General features: G+C 38.8%; 1 protein-coding gene across 2 annotated transcripts; it reads left to right on the top strand.

Moving 5' to 3' along the window:
- Positions 1-3919: 3919 nt before the first annotated feature.
- Positions 3920-24871, top strand: LOC121728083 (rho-associated protein kinase 2). 2 transcript variants are annotated; one of them, XM_042116193.1, is made up of 13 exons: positions 3920-4508; positions 4700-6628; positions 8057-8217; positions 9175-9384; positions 15659-15849; positions 16197-16371; positions 16726-16883; positions 17141-17342; positions 17655-17923; positions 19622-19779; positions 20104-20229; positions 21705-21915; positions 22726-24871. In XM_042116193.1, the coding sequence occupies exons 1-13, from the start codon at positions 4328-4330 to the stop codon at positions 22817-22819; spliced, it is 4065 nt and encodes a 1354-aa protein (XP_041972127.1). In that variant the 5' UTR covers positions 3920-4327; the 3' UTR covers positions 22820-24871. The 2 variants fall into 2 exon arrangements, with proteins under 2 accessions (XP_041972127.1, XP_041972134.1); XM_042116200.1 differs by having other exon boundaries at positions 3921-4508; positions 9175-9194; positions 15772-15849.

Here is a 24871-nt window from a genome sequence, read left to right as displayed (position 1 = left end):
TTCTCGCGTCCACATTTCCGATTCTGATCGCACAATCGCCATAGTAGCAGGTAATTAAGCGTTTGTTTTATCAATTTTATTTGTTTATTTTATTGTATAATGCAATTCTAAGTAGCCTGAGTAAGTATTATGTGGTATAATAAAACAACAATTTTACTTAAACCTTATGTTTACGTAAACAATGAACTGTCAAAGAAATCTATCATATAACGCGCCTAACAATGATTGATACTTTGACTTAGGTGCTTTGCGTTTTTAGACGTAGGTATATAAAATTCTCGTGTCACAGTGTATGTGCTTAACTCCTTTAACACTTTGATGCAGCGTAATATAATATTATAATTATTACGTTTTAATTTTTACGTTACGTTTACAGGTAGCAGAAAAAGCGTTTAACGAAATAACTGAAATGACTGGGAGAATTTATGCTATCATTTTCAAACACTGAAAATAAATACAAGGAGTGGGAATTAACCCTTTATTAGGATATCCTAAATTCAATATTGAAGAGCTGATTATTGAAGATGAAAGTGCCTCTTCACTGTGACACCACTGCTGTAACTACATGGACCTAGAAAGTGGCGATGATTCTGTTTCCGGCTGCTTTGTAGAATATTATTTGGATGATCATATTTTATTCAAATAACAAAACCCTGTTTTTCACTTATTTATTTTTTGTATTGTCTTAAATAAGTAGTTCCATAATAAAAAGGAGTGAGCTTCTCTCAGCTCTCACTGGTCATCAAAGTAGCTCTGAAGCTCTCAGGGAGAGGGTACTTAAATAACAGGTGTTATAAATTCATAATGTAGTATGTAGCACTAGTGACTAGATGTCCCGGTGAACTTCGTGTCACTTATAAATTTTCCCTGGACTTCCAGGAATATTTAAAGACTAAAATTAGCCACATCAGTTCAACCGTTTAATCTAGTTATTGCATTTTTTATATAGTCCGTCAAGAAAGTGCAGAAGTTAAAAAGTGGCAACATCGTAGTGTCATTTCTTTTTAGGGTTTCGTACCCAAAGGGTAAAAACGGAACCCTATTACTGAGACTTCGATTTCTGTCCGTCTGTCTGTCTGTCTCCAGGCTGTAACTCAAGAACGGTAATAGCTAGAGAGTTGAAATTTTCAGAGGCTATGTATTTCTGTTGCCGCTATTACAACAAATACTAAAAACAAAATAAATTAAATATTTAAGGGGAGCTCCGATACAACAAACATAATTTTTCAAACATTTTTTGCTCGGTAACAATGATGACAACAAGTAGGCACTTGAAATTTTTACAAAGGCCATAATTATAATATGTGTTATTTAATAATATTAAAATAAAATTAAAATTTAAGGGAAATCCCATACAAAAACACATTTTTGGCAGATTTTTGCTCTATAACGGTACGGAACCCTTCGTGCGCAAGTCCGACTCGCACTTAACCGATTATTTATTAGATTGATTTGAAAGGGATGACACTACGATGTTGCCACTTTTTAATTTCTTCACTTTCTTGACAGAGACAGACTATGACATATACAAAGATTGTTTCTTGTAATGTCGTAAATTAAACACACGATATAACTACATCATAATTATTTAAAATTTTCTTAACTACATAATATATATAAATCATAATATTTACAACGTGTTTTTAAACTGTATTTAATATAAAGTATCAAAATCTTTTATAGTGACTGGATACAGTGTGGCCATAAGAGGCCACACCGGAAACAAGTGGCGACTCTATTAATGTCGTGACTTTTTTGACGGGCTATAGATGAATATCCATGGTTGCCAGTTGCACGATAGCCGCAAACTAGGGTTGCCATCACTTTTGTATATGACAAATGTTCAGGCCTACAATTATATATACTTATACCTACAATAATATATACTATTTTTATTTAACAGGCGTTTTTATTTTTATGTGTATTGTCCTGTCATTCCTCAATGTCATTCCTTCTTAATTCTCTTACTTTTCTATTGAATACACGCAAGTTTGTATTACGGGCTTTCATTTTGCTCAATTAGAGGTACTTGCGGCTACTTTTAACAAGGCAACCCAACATTAATCCATTCTATACGTTCTAAAGATTATTTTAAAATATATTTGATCGAAAAAAACAATCATGCAGAATTTTACGGTCGGATCTTAGGATATAAGATCTGCCGACGTTAAATACCTACCACAGACAATCAAAAACCACCCTCTACACCTCGGTGGACGCATCCGCAGATATATACAATCTACCGACGCATCCGTCGATATGTAGAGGGGGCATTATAATGCTCCTACAACTTGGCTTCAGTGTTGCCAACTATGGGGATTTCCCACTAAATTTAGTGGGAAAAAATAAATTTTGTGGGTTTTTTAGGGGGTAAATATTTTGGGGATATTTATGGGGGTAAAATTTTTGAAGAATGGAATATTTTTTTGAATAGCAACCTTAAAAACGGCTTTCGGATCTTTGCCGCGAGCGACCGCGACGGACGAAAATTCAAACGAAATGCCACTTTATGGCATACGCTATAGGTTTCATTTTACTCAACCACTAGCTTTTACGCCGACGGCGCGTCGGCGGCAGCATAAAGTAGCTTAGTAGGCTTTCGGATCTTTGCCGCGAGCGACCGCGATAGACGAAAATTCAAACGAAATGACACTTTATGCCATACGCAATTTTACTCAACCACTAGCTTTTACGCCGCCGGCGGCGGCAGCATAAAGTAGCATTTTATTTGAATTGTTACCGGTCGCGGTCGCTCACGGCAAAGATCCGAAAGCCACCATTAAGATGGAACTGCCGCACAAAGCACATGTCTCTATAGTCTTTTGAGTCGTACCAGCTGAGTGCTGACAGTTGACACTGCTGACAGTAGGCTGACAGATTATTATATTTGTCGTTGTATGTAATGAAAAAAAAGATTGAAGTATTTAAAAACTGCTGGCCAACAGCAGCAGCCAAACAAACAAACATGTTTGTTTGGCCTGCTGAAGGTGTATTACAGCGTTTTGAGTGCTTAGTAGGTCACACCCCAAGTAATTTTAAATATTCTGAGTTTTGGTTGAAAATTAGTGGGTTTTGAAGTTGCTTTATGGGGAAAATGTTGTTAGGAGTGTGGCGGTACCCACAATTCGCCTAAAATTCCTGCATCGCGCTATCGAAGTTTCGGAGAACGGCAAGATATATACAACGTCTGAAATGACGTCAGCGGGCTTCGGCCTGACCGAGCATGCTATCTCTCTCGGTCGAAAGATCTTCCTTTTCGGCCGCCACGAACAACGTTAAATTGGTGACCACCGACAAGAACATACATCCTTCTGGACATCAATCATCATCAACACTCCCCGCCCATCCGCACCACGTCAGCAGACATCAAGCATAACCGGGTCGCCTCGACCATAAGCCGCGTTAGGCTTCCGCGCCGGTCGAACCCATGTCTGGCTTGAACGGGGCAGCCATAGGCTACAACGACCGGTCAGCAAGCAGAGCCCGGGGTCTCCTGGTCATTGCACGCGTAGCTTCGGCCCACACCTGACAACACAAGCGCATCGAAGAATACCACAGGTCTTCGGCGGGGAGTAATGTGGCGGTACCCACAATTCGCCTAACATTCCTACATCGCGCTATCGAAGTTTCGGAGAACGGCAAGATATATACAACGTCTGAAATGACGTCAGTAGGGCTTCGGCCTGACCGAGCATGCTATCTCTCTCGGTCGGAAGAACTTCCTTTTCGGCCGCCACGAACAACGTTAAAGGGGGAAAATGTAGTTGGCAACACTGCTTGGCTTGGCCCAGCATATATATCTATGGGCCCAGCCAAGGCAACCAGCTGGCGCAACTCGGCGCAAGTGGGCCTCGGTATTTTTTAAAGTGGCAACTCGAATTATGTCGCCATCGCCATTGTAAAATTCCGGAATGTTTTGCTAACTTCAGATTATTGTTTGATCATCGTTCTTGTTCTATGCGGTGTAATATCATATTTTTTTACATAATTTTTATTGTAGTGCCAAAAGCAAGTTCAATTAGTATTTTTTGTTATATACAGTGTATTACAAACTATTGGGAAAGTTAAATATATGTTATGTTTGCAAACGTGCATATGCTTTGTTGTGAGGACCACCTTTATCTAATGTCAATTTGAGATTTAGCGAGTGATTTTTTATAATATCAGATTATACCACTGAATAATATTTAGTTGTAATTGAAATTGTTTGGAGGGCTCGAGATTTGTGGTCGGTCTGCAGTAATGGTAGCGGTGTTTCTAATCGGAGTATCAATCAGAAGAATGTGCGGTGGCATTTAATGATAGAAATTTCAAACAAGAGTTCAGTATGGATATCATGAAGGATGAGGAACGCTTGCGGCGCTTGCGTGTCCTAGAAGACCGACTGTGCGACCCTCGCTCCACTGGAAACGTGGACTGTCTCTTGGATACTGTTACAGCTCTCGTTTCCGATTGTGATCATCCCGCTATTCGGCGTATGAAAAATGTGGAGGCGTTCACGAGCAGATGTAAGTCTTAAGAAGTTTGTTATTTTGACTTTGACTGGAATTTGTAATATGTTTTTACTTAATTTAGCCTGTCACATTTTATGTAAGCTGTTCTATATCCTTCTCATAAGGCTTTCATCCAATTATATATGCACAGAGTTTTTATCTTAACAACTGAGCATAGTAATTAAACACTAACTTGTGTATTTCAGATGAGGAATTTGCCTCAGAAATAGTTAATATGCGTATGAAGGCTGCTGATTTCGACCTCATTAAAGTAATTGGCAGGGGAGCATTTGGTGAAGTTCAACTAGTCCGGCACAAATCAACTCGCTTAGTTTATGCTATGAAACTTCTAAGTAAAGTAGAAATGATAAAAAGATCAGATTCCACCTTTTTTTGGGAAGAGAGGCACATAATGGCACATGCTAACTCTGAGTGGATTTTAAAGTTACACTTTGCTTTTCAAGACCAAAAGTATCTTTATATGGTAATGGATTACATGCCTGGTGGTGATCTTGTAAGCCTAATGTCTAATTATGATATTCCAGAAAAATGGGCAAAATTTTACACTATGGAAATAGTTCTAGCATTAGACGTTATTCATGGTATGGGATTTGTCCACAGAGATGTGAAACCAGATAATATGTTAATTGATAAACATGGTCACTTAAAGTTAGCTGATTTTGGCACATGCATGAGAATGGGACCAGATGGGCTCGTACGAGCCAGTAATGCAGTCGGTACTCCTGATTATATTTCACCTGAAGTCTTGCAATCGCAAAATGGGGAAGGAGTGTATGGACGAGAGTGTGATTGGTGGGCAGTAGGCATATTTTTATATGAAATGTTAATAGGGGACCCACCCTTCTATGCTGACAGCTTGGTGGGAACATATGGAAAAATTATGGATCATAGAAACTCTTTACAATTTCCAGATGACATTGAGATTTCCAAAGAAGCAAAATCTCTCATTAGGGGCCTTCTCACAGACAGAGTAAAGAGATTAGGCAAAAATAGTGTTGATGAAATTATGCAGCATCCATTTTTTATTAATGACCAGTGGAGCTTTAACAATTTAAGAGAATCTGTACCACCAGTAGTCCCAGACTTGTCCAGTGATGATGACACCAGAAACTTTGATGAAATTGAAAAGTCTGACGCTTTAGATGAATCTTTTCCAGAGCCAAAAGCTTTTGTTGGCAATCATTTGCCATTTGTAGGTTTCACCTATAATGGTGACTATCAACTTTGTAAAGGCAAAGTTAAGGTTGCCGATGTTGTAGATACAATATCAAAAAATCATATAAATAATGTGGGTTCAGAGGCAATACTTCAGTTAGAAAAGCTTCTGGAAAGGGAGAGAGATGGTAGAAGAAAAGTAGAAGATAGACACAAAATGCTTTGTGCACAGTTAGAAGACCTAACACAAAGAGAAAACAGAAATAATAAGATAATAGCTGAGAGTGAAAAGGAACTAGCATTGCTTAAACATGATCTAAAAGAAATTCAGCGTAAAGCAGAAATAGAGGCAGATGCCAGAAGAAAAGCTGAAATTAATTATTCAGAGGTGAAGCGCAGATTTGATGAAGAACAAAGCAAAAGAGTAAAAGAGATGAACAGTACACAAGTGTACTATGAAAAAATTAACTCTTTAGAGAAGGAATTAAACGAAATGCATGAAAAACTAAAATTAGAATCAGACGCGGCTGCAAAATCACGAAAGTTAGTCGCAGAGCTAAGTGCCGCTCAAGCTGCTGCCGCTGCAGTTAGTGATGGCACATTATCAAATTTACGTGCTCAAAGAGATAACCTAGAAAGGGAATGTAGTTTATTAACAGAGAAACTGAATGCAATACAAAGTGCAAAACAACGATCTGAGGCCACAGCAGCAGAAGCCAATAGCCGGCTTAATGCTGCACACGCTGAGATAGAGAGATCATCAACAAGGCTGAACCAAATAGCAATGGACAACCGGCAGCTTTCTGAGCGTGTTTCATCTCTGGAGAAAGAGTGTGCTTCACTTGCTCATGATCTGAAAGCATCACAACACATGTATGAGCAAGAAGTGAGAGCACATCAAGAGACACAAAGGTCACAACTACTTTCCAAGCAGGAAGCTAATTTAGAACTAGTCAAAGGTAAGTTTACCAGCCTTAATGTGGGCCATCCAAAATCTTTTGTTAATATGCCAGTATAGATAGAAGGAATGCTATGATGTAGTAAAATATCACATATCAAATACCATATTTGTATTTTGCATGCTTCAGGAACATTGGAAAAGATATTAACAGGTATAAAAAATTTGGTCATTTTTATGTTATGAGGCTGCGTTTCCACCAGAGTTGTGTTGCAAGGAATGTGTTTTTGAGAACCAATAGAATCACTTTATTGATGTGAGCTTGCCATGACATCATTCAGCACGGCGATGCTATTGAGTATTGAATCTTAAAATCACATTCCTTGCAACACATCCCTGGTGGAAACGCAACCTTAGTGTATTTGTACTGTTTAGTTAATTAAATTAACCTAACTCAATTACACTGCACTCTTCTTTTTTTATGACATAAGGGGGCAAACAAGCAAACGGGTCACCTGATGGAAAGCAACTTCCGTCGCCCATGGACACTCGCAGCATCAGAAGAGCTGCAGGTGCGTTGCCGGCCTTTTGAGAGGGAATAGGGCAACAGGGGAGGGTAGGGAAGGGAATAGGTTAGGGGATTGGGCCTCCGGTAACCACACTCATTTGGCGAAACACAGCGCAAGCGCTGTTTCACTCCGGTTTTCTGTGAGAACGTGGTATTTCTCCGGTCGAGCCGGCCCATTCGTGCTGAAGCATGGCTCTCCCACGTATAGTATATACTCTTCTTTATCAACATGCAAATGATTTTTAACAATTATAAACAAATCACTCTTCACTCTTTAAGCATTGGGGCTGAGTAATGAAATGATAAAACGAAACAAATCTCTTTTCACTCGCACGCGTCTGAAAATACAGTATCGAGTATTGTTTATGTTTCACTGGCTGCTGCCGTGCCGCGACGCCGCGCTGCCCGCCCGGCCGGCACTTCTTGGGCGGTTTGGCTTAAGCCACAAGTACTAGCAAAAGAAGCAAGATACCTCTTAGAAGCAAGATAATCTTGCTTCTTTTGCTAGTACTTGTGGCTTAAGCCAAACCGCCCAAGTATGATACGCGAGGCCATAGAAATTAAAAAACACCGTAATTTTAACCGCGAAGATGGTTGGGTGTTGCCATCTAGTTGGGATCCAGTGATAAATAAACTAAAGCACAAATCTAGGAAACCTCGGCTTCATGACACTGTATGTTCGTTCTGCGTAGATTGGAACGCAAACAAAAATGTATGTATCTTCGGGTAGTTGAAGAACTTTAATAAATTGGACGCCTGTCACCTCAGTCCACCCATGACCACAGCCGCTGTAAAGTAGCCGAAACGTCGGGATTAATAAAAGTGCTCTGCGATGAAATCCATAAGTGTTTGAACCTTGTAATATAATGAGTGATACTCGCGTAAACCTAAGAAATCATTATTTTAATTACTTTTACACAGCACTGCAAGGAAAATTAAATGAAGAAAAGACTGCCCGTCAAAGAGCAGAGTCAGCTTCACAGGAGAAGGATCGCCAGATGTCAATGCTAAGTGTGGACTATAGACAAATGCAGCAACGCTTGCAAAAATTGGAGGGTGAACACCGCCAAGAAAGCGAGAAGGTAAATAACAATATTATTTACTTTTATGCATTTCTAAAACAATTGGTCTGCGTTTAGTCTATTATTCAATTTTCCTATTAGATTATGTATATCACTTGTATTTTGTTAAGTACTCATATTGAGTTTATTTGTAAAACATACTATAACAACTTGACGTTGATCCACTGTATAATCATAATAATATGTGCATCAATGTCAAGTGTTTTTTTTAAGATATTCTGACTTATAAATGTTAACAGTTTTTAATGAACTATTTCCCATAGGCATAACATAAACAAAGTATAAGCACACACATACATTAGCGTGATTCCTATTAACGTTAAATTGCAAAACTTTGCAATATTACAGCGTGTCCAGGTAGAGTTTGTCTCTATTTTGAGCGAGTTACTCTTTTATATATGACATGTGTAATGTGTATATAGTGTTATGGGCTTGGAATACTTTCAGATAGTTGATTTATAAGCAGATGGCGGACCTATATAATTTGGTTGTGTAATGTAAAATCTAGCTGACATAACATTGACTTGAAATAATTCAACCAAATGTCGTAGGTCCGTCATCTGCCTATGAATCAATATCTTTGAAGGTACAAATTATACACATAATATTGTACATTATTCATACTAGAGTGCCCAATAAAGCCCACACATTGAAATTTCAAGTAGCAAATCGCAGTATAAAGTAGCGTGTGGGCAAAAAAAGTATCTTTTTTGAGCTAGTCTGATTTCAACAACTGAGTTATTCTATTATATGACGTAGATATTGTGTTATGGGTGTGTAGTACACGGAAGAAATTGATTCATAGGCACACGAACCCATGTCATTTGGTTGGATTTAATGTGAATTCAATATTAGTTGCAACTCGGCTGGGTTTGACATCAAGCGACCAAATTACTCAGATCCGTTATCTGGCTATGGATCAACTTCTCTGATAGTACATAATAGTGTTGTGTGCAGGTGATAGGTCTGCAAGCGGCGCTGGAGCAGGAGCGTGCGGCGCGGCTGTCGGCGGCGACGGAGACGGCGGCGGCGGAGGCGGCGGCGCGCGCGGCGCAGGCGGACCGCGACGCGCGATGCCGCGACCTGCACAACATGCGCACCGCCCTGCACGATACCTCCGACAAGCTCGCCTCCGCCATCGCCGAGCGAGATATGCACTATGCTAGGGTGAGTCTACAACATTCCAGTGGGCAGTGGTCATATAATTTTTGGGCAGAGGGTAGGTAGGGTCAAGGGTGTATATTATATAATATAGCCAGCGACCTGCTTGCCAACTCTTGTGTAGGCTAGGATTTGTTCCATAGATTACTGATATAGAATGCTACTATTATAAATGCAAAAGTGTGTTTTCTGTCTGTCTATTACCTCTTTATGCTTAAACCCCTGATGAGCTTTAGATGAAATTGGGTATAAAGATGCTTCAAGGCCGAGAACAAGATATAGAGGATGGCACAAACAATGGTCGCCGTCAGTCTCGAGTTGTAATAATTTACTATTATTTATTCAACAAATGCACTTATCAATATAAAAAGTACCCAGTAGCCGATTCTCAGACCCACTGAATATGCATATAAAATTTGGTTAAAATCAGTAAAGCCGTTTCGGAGGAGTACGCGGCCTAACATTGTGACACGAGAATTTTATATATGTCGTAGGATGATTTGATAAATCCGTGTTTTCGCGAAATCCCTAGAATTTTCGCGAAAATTCGATTTATCAAATCATCCTACGATGTCGTAGGATGATTTGATAAATCGAATTTTCGCGAAAATTCTAGGGATTTCGCGAAAACACGGATTTATCAAATCATCCTACGACATATATAAGATAAAATAAATAAAACGACATCAAAGCGCATAATTTGTGTTTAAAATTGCATTGGTAACACTTCTGAGTTCTGAATATGGGTGAAATAAATTTTATAATATTGGACAAAACATAAAAAGCAAATATGACAGACCACTTTATTATCCAGTACAAGTATGCACTTATGTGATTGAATCTTGGATATGGACCAAAACTGTAGTGTAGTACCATAGTACAGTAGTTGTTCCCAAATCTAAATTGACTTGGCCGAATATCAAGTTTTATGTCCCTATAAACTTTTGGAACTTTGATTGCAGTTTTAATTGCTAGCAATATCGATGGACTTATTAAAAAATACACTGATTAAATGACTAATGTAATTATTAAAATTACATTAGTCATTTAATCAGTTATGCAACTATAAAATCATATCGTACAGGCGAACTCTCACAATACTGCTATCTATATCTATAACAAATATTGAATCATCTCTAGTCATAATAATCGGTTCAGTATACAACAATTATCATCGTACAACATACTACTATACTGAACTTTTTGCTCACACAAATTGAAATGCGGGGGATCGGAATCCGCCGTTCCTCACAAACGCCTAGCCATTTGCCAAATTTTATTATTTATTTTCTTGACGCGAGTTGATGTTAAATGTTGTGTTTACTGATGAAAATGCTACGAACACATTTCCCATGTTTCTAACGTGTTCTGTTGACGACTGATTAGTCCTAGGCTTTGGATTATTTATTTGAATGTATTTTTTTAAGAAAATAAAATTTTGCAAATTGGAATATTCACTTGTTGGTCTGGTATATAAAATTATGGAAGATAAATTTTTAGCAAATTAAGAATTTTCCGATATTATTGGGCTTTGAAAAAAACTTTATAGGGTCCTAAATTCCTTTGGTCAAGTTATTCGCTACATAATTAAAACCATTGAATTGAAGAAGAACAAAGGCACCTTAAAATAAACGTTACAGTAACTCTTAGGTAGTTATTTACTTATCGGGTCTTGTGTCTTTTTGTATTAATCATAGCTTCATCATACCGAAATATTGTCCTTCGTTTTGTATTACGACATAGTGACTCACTCTCCGTGCTCCTCAGACAAATCGCACGCGGACTTCGATGCACATAATTACGCTATTCATGGCTTTTCTTCAATAGAATCGGTGTTCACTACGCTCGTTAAATAGACATGATATAGGATTTTTTTTCTCATTGCCGTAAATAGCGTATGTGCTCATAAAAATATGTTTTTATAATATACTCAGAAACTTACTTATATCTAGTCAATAATGGGTAGTGCGTATGATGTAAACTTAGTTCAGCGAATGCTACTATGAGTTCACTGATCACATTTTATTTGAAAATAATATCCGCATGAGTGTTATGTTAGCCAAAAGTTACCTTTATGTTTAGCGATAAACAAATTTCAAGGACTCGTACAATACAATTATTGGATGGAACAGCACAAATTCATTGACTGGCATTGTATTGATTTTAGATTACTGGCTTTGATTTATCTTTATCATATTGTGCGGCTTGTAAATACACAAATAGTAAACAACGCTGGCGTGACTTTGAAATGTTTTCGTTTAACCTGTAAAGCGTAATTTAAAGCTTGTTGTTTTTTTTAACATTAGGAAATTCATTTGTATTTTTTTAATGATGCGTCCACTTTTTTATATTATAGATTCATTTGAAACTATACTATTACTCTATAGATATTCTTCGAACCGTAATAAACAGATGTAAATCAATTGGAAATTACATAATGTTATGTTATTGTAACAATGCTCTAATTGTTGCACGCGAGATAATGAGTGAGCTAGACAGTGTCCCCGTCTCCCCGATGAGTGACGAAAGTGACATGCATAATTGCACAGGTCACAAGATACGGTTTGAAATGTAACCTAGATACTATTCAATTAGTGATAGATGGCCGCATCGTCCGCGTTTTAATTCTTATTGCTCTGAACCCGGTGCCACCGCCGATCCATCACAGTGTAATAATGGGCGGCATTGTAACTATACAGATGACTTGCTTGTACCTAATACTTGTACTTTGTATTCGTAGAGCACTCGTTTACTGAGTAAGCACTCCGAAACTACACTCAGCTGATTAGTCAGCCTCCTTTCTAACGAGTACCCAGATTAACAAAATTTTAATGCAACGTTAATATAGATTTGTTCCTTGTCTTACCCAGTCCGTTTTCTATGGAACTACAAAGTACAAAATTCTCACGGTCAATACTGAGCTAGCAGCTCAAGAAATTTGAATCTCAACTTAACTATTTATGATAATGCAATAGCAGTATAAGATAAATAATATTTTGCATACTTCCTAGATATTAAATAGTTGTATGGAATGAGCATTGGTTATTTAATGCGATACCTACGTATTGTGCCTGCTAGAAACGCGGCGGGTGGCAAATGCTGTGTCAGAACTCTCACGATCGGGCAATACTCACACAAATTAATGACCTTTGTCTATGGGATCCCTAATGGTATTACCAATCTAGTATGTAGTTCAAGGCGACTGTAGGAATAGCTTACATTCATTATATGTATCAAGTTCACAAAGAACCTTCTGTTGACCATATTTTATTAAACGTTTTGTTTTGAACATAGCAAATAGCTATCTTATAAATTTATTACTATTTATTTATTTATTTACTACAAAATCTTATATCATATTATTATGTAATGCCAAATTTCACCAAAATCAATAGCTTTGGAGTTTGGCGCCTGATCGATACAAACTTTTCCTCTTTGTAATAAATAGACAACCAATACAGGTACAAGGTAGTTAACATCGAATCCTCATAATAGCCAAAGCCAAGTAGCAAAATACTGAGTAACCAATGCATAAAAGGTTTCTAAAATACTTTGTTTGGAATCACAGAAACTTCTAGATGGATATTCTGATGCAATTTATTAAATAATATCCACACGAGACTGGTTATGTGAGGACGTCCTTTATAGGAATTTGTTGGTCTTGATTAAAATAAATAGTGCGGTAAGTCGCTAACGACGACAGGACGATAAAACATAGGCGTTATTGCGTCGCCCCATCAGGAATGTCTTTGTGCGATTGTATTTCCTGCTCATCTTCGACTTGCATTCATTACATCAACTTTATTTTAAATGAGTTTCAATTAGTGTTTAATAGTTTGTATAAATTAATGTCATACTCGCAATATCGTAATCTCTACTAAGTACCAGCTTGTAAAGTTACTGATAAATGTAGAGATACATATTATAAAATCAACTTTTTTATTTATATTGGGGCTTTTAGAATTACAAATTAAGAAGTTATTTAAGTTTCTGTGAAATATACCTATTTTAAATAGTAAAAATATCAAAATTATAATAAGTAGCAATAAAATATTCTTCCTGAAGTTTAATTTGCAATAGTAAGGGCCTGCTTCACCGCTTCCTGATAAGGCTATCCACCACTTAACCGATTCAGTGCGGATGACACGGGAGCCGTGTCATACGCGTTTTTAACGTGTGGCGTATGACACGGGAGCCGTGTCATTTGAAAAACGATTGTATCTCCCTCAAATTACACTTTAGAAGGTTCTACTCTGAACAAAATCAACTTAATTTTCCACGTAAAACAAGCATATAGGCTTCGCCTCTGAATATTCTGTGAATTGAAAAAAAGTAGGGGCCGTCAACCTTTTTTAAAAGGTGCATTCATTGCGGATAATACGGCAGCCACGTCTTATGGGTTTTTAACGTGTGGCGTATGACACGTGAGCCGTGTCATTTAAAAAGCGATTGTATCTCCCTCAAATTACATTTCAGAAGGTTCTGCTCCGAACAAAACCATCTAAATTTTCTACGTAAAACAAGCTTATAGGCTTCCTTTCTGAATATTCTGTGAATTGAAAAAAGTAGGTGCTGTCTCCTTTTTTAGCCCACCGTACATTATCCAAAATTTCTGATCACTAAAATTCGGACGCCCGCCGGAACGTACTATGTTCATACATTTTGTTATAGACCCCGCATACTATCAGAATTCTGACGTGTCAAAATATATGAGCGTCCGACTTTTTTTGATAATAAAAGCGGATAATGTGCGGCCGGGCTTTTTAATAGTAACCTTTTAAGAAAATAAAGAAGTAATAATGGGAGTCTTCATGGTTCCCATCATCAGATCACCACTTTTGTGAACATGGTACCAACTCGGAACCGGATCAATCGGAACAAATACCCCATACAACAAAAGAAAAATTTTGAAAATCCGTTCACAAACAGCGGAGTAATCGTTGAACACACATAAAAATATCCACAGCCAAACGTATAACCTCCTCTTTTTTGGAAGTCGGATAAAAAATATTAACTACGAACTTCTTCAAATTTATCTACGAACGTATAATTTACTTTGGAAACCCAGATCTATTTAATATAGGTAGGTACTCATTTTTCTAACTTTGAAACCTACAAAAGGTTTGCAACATCTGAATAAAAAAATCGCTTACCTGCCATTTTCAGGTTTACACTTAGTAAAACTACTCGAAATCAACTTCAAACAACGTAGCCTTTCGTCAACAACAATAGTTTGGGGTCAATTAAATAAATTAAGTTAATACAAGCGTAAAAACCAAAAAAAAAACCATAAAGCTTTTTGAACGTGGCGGATGACACGGTAGCCGTGTCATCTACTCGTATGGCGTATGAAACGGCTCACGTGTCACGGAAAAATTGTATGCCGCCACGACTGAAAGTCTTCAAAAAGGTGCGCCGCATTGAATCGGTTAATTTAACAGATGGAGTATGGAAAATCTGTCAAATAACCCTATCGGGCACCTTATCTGGAAGCGGTGAAACAGGCCATAAAACTATTATACTTGCGTGTAAAGTAACAAGACATTTAATAATATTGTATTTAAGACACCCATAGAAGCATTATCTCCACGGCCGTATAACGGCGCGTTATGCTAATTTTAATTAGTTACTTTAACCTACCGTTAAATGTAAACGATATTAGGTAAACTGTTTTGGGAACTTTTATAACTTACACCGACTTGTGCATAATTTAAACATTAGGATAAACTGAAAATAAAAGTAATACAAGCTAATTTCTTTGTTTACTAGATGTTGCACCGTAATTCGTTATCTGTCAGAAATCGTAAACTTTTCTAAGGGCCGATTTTTTAATCGTCAGATAACTTTTATCTAAATTCTAAAGAATAAATATGACACTTAGGGCCTGTTTCACCACTGCCTGATAAGTTCCGGATAAGCTATCCACCACTTAACTTGACAGGTAGAGTAAGGAGAATCTGTCAAATAAGTTGTGGATAGCCTATCCGGCACTTTACCAGTAAGTGGTGAAACAGGTCCTTAGACATTTTTTTCATATAAAATGTGCCAAAACGCCATTCTAGTGATTAAAATTTATCAAACGATTGAAAAATCAGCCCTAAGTAGCTCCATGAGACTCAGTCTCTGTATATTTTATCAATGTCGTTTCAGAGGTTTAAGCATAAAGACAAAGATAAATCACATTTTCACATTTATGTCATTAATATTATGATTATTGTTCGTAGATCGAGATTTATATCACTGAATGGAGGGAATCATTAACATAACGATCTTTTTCTAGATGGAAGATCTCCGGTCGCAGCTGGAGAACGAGCAGCACTACTGCGCGGTGTACCGCAGCCAGGTGAACGAGGCGCGCGCGCAGCTCGACGACAGCACGCGCGCCGCCAGAGACCTGGAGCAGGAGCGCGCCAGTCTCATGCACCAGCTGCAGCTGGCCATCGCGCGCGCTGACTCCGAGGCCATCGCGAGGTGACTGCTTGTGCTTGATTCAGATCGTTTTCCATGACATGACCGTGCAGCAGCCAATAAACGCTTGCCTTGCGAAGCGTTGGCCAATAAACGCTTTTCATAATCTTACTGTTAACTCTTTATTAACGGATCACGCCATTTTGTTTTAGTAATTACGAGAAACGAAGGAGACGTGATTTCTAATCATTGATTAACTTTGTAACTTTGACCTTTGCATATGAAATAATTTTTAGGGTGGCAGTATTCGCTTCTGTCTGTTTAAATTTAAATCACCTCACTTGGTCGACGCTATTTTTTAACGGCTCATCGTCATATTCGTCTCCATACCTATTAACGTGGTGTTACAGATCGATAGCGGAGGAAACCGTGGGCGAGCTGGAGAAGGAGAAGACGATGAAGGAGCTGGAGATGCGCGACGCGACGGCGCAGCACCGCGCCGAGCTCGCCGCGCGCGACTCAATGCTGCAGAGCCTGCGCGACCGCGACCACGAGAGCAAGGCCACCATAGACCTGCAGCGGAAGGTACGAAGACCAACTCTCTGTGGCAGATTATTTCATAACACTTTTGAGATTAAAGTTATGTTTGCAAATATTTTTGGTTAATTTGAAAATTTTTTAAATTTATAATTTGGCACAGATATGACTGTAGATAAGAGTAGACTACTGGAAAGTTACTGGCTATTATAAACTCTGAAAAATGTACTAATACCGCAGGATCTTGCGCGTCCGAAGCCAAGTGAAGCAACTTTTATTTTGGATAGAAAAGCATGTAACATTGTGTAGCGTATCCATTATATGTAACTTTTTATTTAGCAAGGCAAGGCTTGGACAATAATTTTGCGATGAAGACTGATTGAAATTACTTTTCTTACCCAGGAGGTGGACGAGTTGCGGCGCAGCGGCACGGCGTTGGCGGAGCGCGTGGCGACGCTGCAGCGGCTGCAGGACGAGGTGGAGCGACTCAGCAAGAAGCTCAACAACGAGAACATGCTTAAGCAGCAGGCCGTCAACAAGCTCGCCGAGATCATGAACAGGTCGGTATCGTTTATGAGCAGTCACGTACAATATAGTTTACGGTAGCGCTGTGAAGCTGGTTTAAAGAGTTAGCTTAGTTAATAGCTAGGTTAGCCGGTTGCGTTGTACACAATGTACAGCATGAGTAAGCCAGTTTTCCAATATTTACGTTATTACACGTTAATATTGGAATTTCATCAAAGTTCATAATTTTTAAAATCTCATATTAAACATTCGTTATTCAAAATTGTACATAGTATGTTCTTTATTTTATCAGGAAAGATATGAATCCGGCGTCGACGAAGAACAAGAGCAAGATGTCGGTGCGCAAAGACAAGGATTACAGGAAGCTACAGCAGGAGCTGACGCGGGAGAAGGAGAAGTTTGACCAGCTCAGCGCCAAGCTGCAGCGAGACCTGCAGGAGTCACAGCAGCAGCTGCTCGATGAGCAGCAAACGCGGCTCCGTCTCGCCATGGAGGTACAGTCAAAACACATTCCAGATTATTTCAAACGTAATGTTACCAACGATAAATGGGTAAAAATGAAATTGAGAAAAAAAAGAATACCGTCAGATAAATTGATTTAGAAATAGGTAGTGGTTCTTTGTACTTTTCTTGCTCTATGTGTAACTCGGTCCCATTTATTTGACTGTATGTCCAGCCAAACAAAGTCTGTCTACTAAGCAATTTCTCTGTTAGTAGTATCTCGAAAAATTCTCTATCGTTATGTTCAACTTCATCTAAACTAGACTGCAACCCTACAAGTAACTTAACACCAAATTATCATCCAGGTTGACAGCAAGGACGCGGAAATCGAGCAGCTGAAAGAGAAGCTGGCGGCGTTGACGAGCGAGACGGCGTCGCAGTCGTCCGCCGACGCCGAGGACGGCGAGAACGAGCAGACGCTCGAGGGCTGGCTATCCGTGCCCTTCAAGCAAAACATCCGCCGCCACGGCTGGAAGAAGCAGTACGTGGTCGTCTCCTCCAAGAAGATCATCTTCTACAACTCCGAGAACGACAAGCAGAACACCACTGATCCCGTTATGATACTGGATCTGAGGTAGGAAATTAACTCCTTCACTTTTAAATATTATGGTGTAATTTACACCTTATATAATATATAATAGGATATACGAGGGCTGCTATTTATGTATCCGGAACTGGCCACTTACAAGAACAATATTTAAAAAGTAATTACAACATTTGAAAATAGAACTCTTTGGTTGAAGAATACATTTTGTTTCATGTGACTGTCAATTATTTTTCCATTGTGGCGTCATTTTGAAAATTGCGTGTCTTCATTTGCCATGGATTTAACGCGTGAACATTTTCGTGCAATGATTTACTACGATTTTCGGCGTGGGCTAAATCAACAACAGTGCTTTATTCAACTCACCGCAACTTTTGGAGATGAAGCACCATCAAAAACCACTGTTTATCACTGGTACAGTGAGTTTAATCGTGGGCGGTCTATGCTCACGGATGAAAATAAAGAAGGTCGCCCAAAAACAGCTGTTGTCCCACAAAATATAGATGCTGTGCGGGAACTAATAATGCGTGATCGTCATGTTACATATCGCGAGATAGAGGCGTCCTTAGGCATAAGTATGACGAGCATACATAAGATATTACACGAACATTTGGCTGTAAAAAAAATATGTTCGCGTTGGATTCCGCATAACTTGACAATCGATCAAAAACGGGCTCGTGTCGATTGGTGCAAAAAAATGATAAAAAAATACAACCGTGGTACGTCAAAAGCCGTTTATAATATCTACACAGGTGATGAATCTTGGATCTATGCATATGACCCCGAAACTAAACAACAGTCAACGGTGTGGGTGTTCCAAGATGAGCCGAAACCAACAAAAGTTACTCGTGCAAAAAGTACTTTGAAGCAAACGGTCGCCTGTTTTTTTGGAATTAATGGACATGTGGCTACAGTGCCATTAGAGAATCGTAAAACGGTTAATTCTGAATGGTATACGACCATTTGTTTACCAGAAGTCTTTGAAGAAATAAGAAAGGACAACCGACAACGCAGAATCATATTACATCACGACAATGCTAGCTGTCACACCTCAGCTGAAACAACTCAGTTTTTGGAGGGTCAAAAGATCGAATTGACTGGTCATCCGCCGTACAGCCTACAGGGTATTTCGCGATACAGCCTGCTTAGTTGCTTAGGTTTTAAATAACTTTGAATTGTTTATCATTGTTAATATTCCGTGGCAGTGAATCACAATTTATTATTCTCACCGTGACCTTTTTCTTGACCTTTTCGTAGTATTTTTCTGGCTTATTTTTGATGGACGCTTATTTGGAGAATATATGAACTGAATTTGCAAATTTTTTTTTGTTGTGTTTGCTAACATGGATAGAGGAAAGTTCTTATGAAAGAAAAATTTTAAAAAGTTACTTAGAAAATTAAAAGGCTTTAGACTACTTTAACAGCTTATTACCTTAAGGAATTATTTCAAATGACGTAACCTTACCTCTTTTGAAAATTAAAGGTAGCCTTTCGAAGCGAGCGTCTATAGCGTCAGTGACGCCGCGACTGTGAAAAAGGCATGGTTTGAGGTCGAGCGCAGTGACGCTACGCAGAAACTGTGACGTCACTTACATACATTTTTACAGTCGCGGCGTCACTGACGAAAAAACGAAAGGCTACCTTTAAACTTCATAGATACGACGGGACAACGTCGGACTCACTAATTGTTTTCAACGAGAAGTGTATATATGTACGTTTGTATTGCAGCAAAGTGTTCCACGTGCGGTCGGTGACGCAGGGCGACGTGATCCGCGCGGACGCGAAGGACATCCCGCGCATATTCCAGCTGCTGTACGCCGGCGAGGGCGAGGCGCGGCGGCCGGGCGACGCACAGGACGCGCCCCCGGACAACGCCGATCACACAGGTATGTGTATCTCTTGATATCATCCATCTGTCTTTGTCCGTCTGTCATAACCTCTTTAGGTTTGAGCCGCTGAACAGATTTTGAGAATATTTCGCATGTAGAAACTTTGGATCCGGGAAACATAGATAATGTTTTAGCTTAGATAATGAAAAGCCGGTAGGTATGGTTCCCGCACATTAGACACCTTGCGCCTGTTTGAGTTAATGTTAATCATTGTTTCTATGTCATGTTATCTTTCTCGTTCCTTGTGCAGTGTGTACCTATATGAAGAAGGAATGGTATTTTATCAATGAATTACTAATAAACACGTGTTATTTAATTCAGGCAATACGATACAACACAAGGGCCACGACCTGGTCAGCATCACGTACCACATACCGACGACGTGCGAGGTGTGCACGCGCCCCATGTGGCACATGTTCCGCCCGCCACCCGCATACGAGTGTCGCAGTGAGTACAATACATTTTTAACATATTTACAGTATATTTTTGTGCAATAGGGTATTTGACAGATTTTTAATTTTTATCTTGAATTACTAGGTTGCGAATTGCGATTAAGAAGTTCATCGAAAGTAATTTTTATTTTAAAATACGTGTTTATTAGACACATGTAAATAAAAATTCAAAATTCAAATAAGCCGCCGAAACGGTTTATTCAGCAATATGGCCTCGCGCTTTGTATGTGACGTCACTAACGTGTAAACCAGGGGTTCGCAAACTTTGTCTACTGCGCACTTTGAGAAAAAAATATGTTTTAGCGCCTCCCATTTTTTTAATTTAAAATGCATCCAGGCGAAACGAAATTACAAATCAACAATATTACAAATTACAATTTTATTATTATGACAAATCTACACATTTTTTATGAGTTCCACAACGCCCCCCCCCCCTTTGTTTTATGAAATAATGGGGCAAACGAGCAAACGGGCCACCTGATGGAAAGCAACTTCCGTCGCCCATGGATACTCGCAGCATCAGAGAGCTGCAGTTGCGTTGCCGGCCTTTTAAGAGGGAATAGGGTAATGGGTAGGAATGGGAAGGGAAGGGACTATATAGGGGAGGGCAGGGAAGGGAATAGGGTAGGGGATTGGGCCTCCGGTAAACTCACTCACTCGGCGAAACACAGCGTAAGCGCTGTTTCTCGCCGGTTTACTGTGAGAACGTGGTATTTCTCCGGTCGAGCCGGCCCATTCGTGCTGAAGCATATCCCTCCCACGTTTCTCGCGCCACTTACGGCCGTTCCCAATATTTGATCTATCTCTGGTTTTGCCCTACTAGAGATAGGAATAGCTCATAATTGACATAAAATATATGTCTCTAATGTCTAATGTGAGCCATTCCTATCTCTAGTAGGGCAAAACCAGAGATAGATCAAATATTGGGAACCGCCGTTATTTGAAAACGATCCGGATTGGCTAATGTCATGATGATGTCATCATGTCATAGGCGCGTAATGTCGTTTGTATACAACATTTTTTTTCTCCTCTATTATCTGCTATCGGCTTTCACTAGCCATTATCAGATGGTGTGTTCATTGGTAGTTACTTTTATGAGAGGTGTTCCATTGAACACTCAGCTCTTTCATTACTTTAGAACAATTATTCATTATCTTTGGTCTAGTATATGCAGATGTTTCAGTCTTCTTATGTCGTGATCCCTTAGCAGGCCCCTAGCAAGTTTGTCGGTGTGATTTTCTAATCTTTTCTTGTATGTTTTTATATATTTAGACACCTCTTCGTTTATGGTGGTAATCTTTAAATATTTATGTATCTCAGAGTTTGTTATGAACAAAAGTGCATTAGCTACTGTTTTCAGACATTTATTCTGAAATCGTTGTAATATGGCCAGATAGCGTAGGAATCTATTTCTTTGATAGTACTTTACCAATATCTTGTAGAGACTCTAATGCAATATGCGTTATCTAGGGTGCCGGATGAAGATCCACGCGGAGCACGTATCGGAGGGAGAGGGGGTGGCGGCGTGCAAGCTGCACGCGGACCGCGCGCGCGAGCTACTGCTGTTGGCGCCCGCCGCGCCCGACCAGCGCCGCTGGGTCGCGCGACTCGGCCGCCGCGTCCAGCGACACGGCTACCGCGCGCATATCACCAACCACGACCACACCAAGCTCTCGCCTAGGTAACTTTTTTAAGGCTGGCTTTTTGAAAATCGGACCATGATGTCACCGCAGCCAGAGAGGTTCTATTTTGACGACTACATATATGGACACATGACACGAAACTTTTGCAAATGTATATGGCAAGATACGTTATAGCATAGCTTTTAAGAAGTAGTTGTTGTTTTAACGCCCTAATTTTAGGTATAGACATTACTACCTTATAGAATAGCCTTAAGAGGAGTCCACACCGCTGTTTCTCCATACAAACGCTGTCCCCTGTTTCCTCCCTGGATAATGCCGGTAGAGTTATGATTTTTTTCCTGAATATCTATGGCCACTTTTAGCATGTCCCTATGTTTTCTTTTTTTTCATAATTTTATTATTAAAAAAGATAAGAACGTCCAAAAACCCAAAAAATGGCAAGAATTTCCTCTGTGTTCAAACACCCAGAAAACAAAACTGGCTAAAATATACAAAAAAATAAAAATAAAGCATAGGAACACAGCTCAAGCCTTGCTTTAATTCTTAATGAAAAAAGTACTTAAATCGGTTAAGTTTTGGAGAAGGAATCAGCGGACAACGAATCGAAGATTTTCTGTTCCATTATTAGAACTTTTGTCGTGTTGTCTCTATCGCGCTCTGCGGTGGGAGACTTGAGATTGGTGAGACAGCAATACATTTTCAAATACCTTTTTTCAATTTCTCTCGCCCCTGGTGTATCCTCTTAATAGTACCTACACTTGGAGAAAATATTCAAATATTTGAAACGATCTAATAATTCTAAAAGGATACTTTGTAGAACTTGATGCCTAATGTGCTGGCGTTTACAGGGACTCGATGCGGTCGAACCTGAAGTCGTCGTACATGAACGCGTCGCAGCGTAGCTCCACGCTGCCCGCCAACGCGTCGCTGCCGCGCCAGTGAGCCCGCCGCGACGCACACGTGAGCCCCACGTTACTACATTTCGTTACTCGCGTTTGACGTATTTTATGGAACCAACATTCATTTTGTTAACTCGATTCTATTTGGTGCATTAAGGCCTCTATTGTTAATGTTTACGAGTGTATTTCATTGTTAATATTTTGCCACTAGCTTAGTTATCTGTGTAACCTAAGGCGGTTGTGACTGCTCGCTTCGTTCTGGCATTTTTAGTTGTTAATATTAACTTCGTGAACTCGAGGACACGACTTACTCGACGACCGATCGATGTTGATTTAATTTAAACAGTTTTATGACAATATCTCGTCTCGTAGGCACGTATCGACAGTACTTTGTGAATTCGAGTTCACGAACTCACGATATCTACCAGATATATAAGGGCCTCGACTGACTTAACTTTTGCTCCTTAGACAGTTTGATATAAGCTAGTCCTCTACGAAATTAGGCCTCCTCCAAAATTGTTATCCAAATATATCGTCAGCGCTGCTGCTGTGATCGTTATTTATGTACTTATAAATTTTATTATGATGTCGACGTTTAAAATGATATAATATACAGATCTGACATTTTTACTAATTGATTTTAAATCGTGCTCTAATACGACTGCTCGTGCTTACTTAATTTTTCTTACAATATGAAAAAAGAAAACTGCAATGCGTTTATATATTTTTTTATAATTTAGCATGAAGTCGTACGATTAAAACAATTTATGTATGTAATATCAAATATGAATCATCATCAGGTTGATTTAAATGTAAAGGATATAAATATTGTTTTCTATATTTGATTATGTACATATTAGTTGTATTGTTGATATTATATTTCGTTTGTATCTCGCTTCTATTTATAAGCTCGTGCCGGGCCAACCGCCATGTTACACGCGTCATGCGTCGGCCCGGAGTGTGGATGGTTAACATATGGGGGAATTCTTGATATGTCTTTGTTAGGAATTTCGATTTGGACATGAACAAAAGTAGCTCTACCTACTCATATTACTTGGGAAGTTTACGTCACTTATCGAAAACAATGGCTGTCAGATGACGTATTTGTTTAAAATAATTTGATGAGGTAGGAGCTAGCTGGAATCTGGTTGATTAATCAGCAGCGCGAGTAACTTTTCTCGCTCGATGCTTAGGAATTGCCTTATAGAAATAATGCTGTACTTTTTCTGTAAGAAAAGTATTGAGGAATTACTAAATTAGAATTTATACTAACTCAATCACAAAACATGAAAAAAAATATCATTTTTATGTTATTTGCTTGTTCAATTGAAGTAACGGCCTAATTTTGCGCGTTGTCTTTTTAAGACGTGAAACCTTATGGTCCTAAAACGTAGGAAAAGGAATAATACTTTAAAATGAATATCGTTATCAATAGTTCTATGAGCCTGATGTGATATGATCACATTCGACGTCACTGCTCATAGACAATATTAACAAACTCGAAAGACTGGCTGTTCTATTTGTAGTAAACATTTATTTATCTATTTTTTAAAACAAATTGAAATATTTCACATACGCACCAGTTACTTTAACCGACACTTCACTTTAACGAATTTAACATAAGAAAGGGACTCAATACGTAGGTTAGTTGTAGGTTTGAGAACTAACGAAGAGCAGTGCCATATACTTCATTCATCGCTACATTAATAGAATTTGCTCAAGAGAATCAAACATACAGTTTAATTGACTAATAGTTAGTTGTGGCAGCGGTACTTGAACAAGATGAAATAACTTTACCAGCCTAAAACTAAAGTGTTTACTAATATTGCAAACGGTCTTCCACGAGTAATAACACTTTAATGTAGAGTAAGATGTTTGGAAATCATAAATACATTAGAAAATGTGAATCAAGTAATTGTTGGGATAAGATGTTTGACTAAATTATTATAACCTTATTTCTCTGCATACTGTGTTGAGAACTGCCGCTCATAGTTATTGCTCGTCATTTCTGTAATAGTAATAATCCTCTGTAAGGTTAAATTACTTAAAAGTCTTATAAAGGTTATATTAGCCTTCAAAGATGGCAATGGACTTA

Source organism: Aricia agestis, chromosome 1, assembly GCF_905147365.1.
Source record: "Aricia agestis chromosome 1, ilAriAges1.1, whole genome shotgun sequence".
Classification (NCBI taxonomy): domain Eukaryota; kingdom Metazoa; phylum Arthropoda; class Insecta; order Lepidoptera; family Lycaenidae; genus Aricia; species Aricia agestis.
This window is presented reverse-complemented; position numbering and strand designations above follow the sequence as displayed.

Coding starts and splice junctions, on each gene's coding strand:
- LOC121728083 (XM_042116193.1), top strand. CDS start 4,328: ATGGATATCATGAAGGATGAGGAACGCTTGCGGCGCTTGCGTGTCCTA. Junction 4,509..4,699: donor GGAGGCGTTCACGAGCAGAT/GTAAGTCTTAAG, acceptor TGTGTATTTCAG/ATGAGGAATTTGCCTCAGAA. Junction 16,884..17,140: donor CTCGCCGAGATCATGAACAG/GTCGGTATCGTT, acceptor TTATTTTATCAG/GAAAGATATGAATCCGGCGT.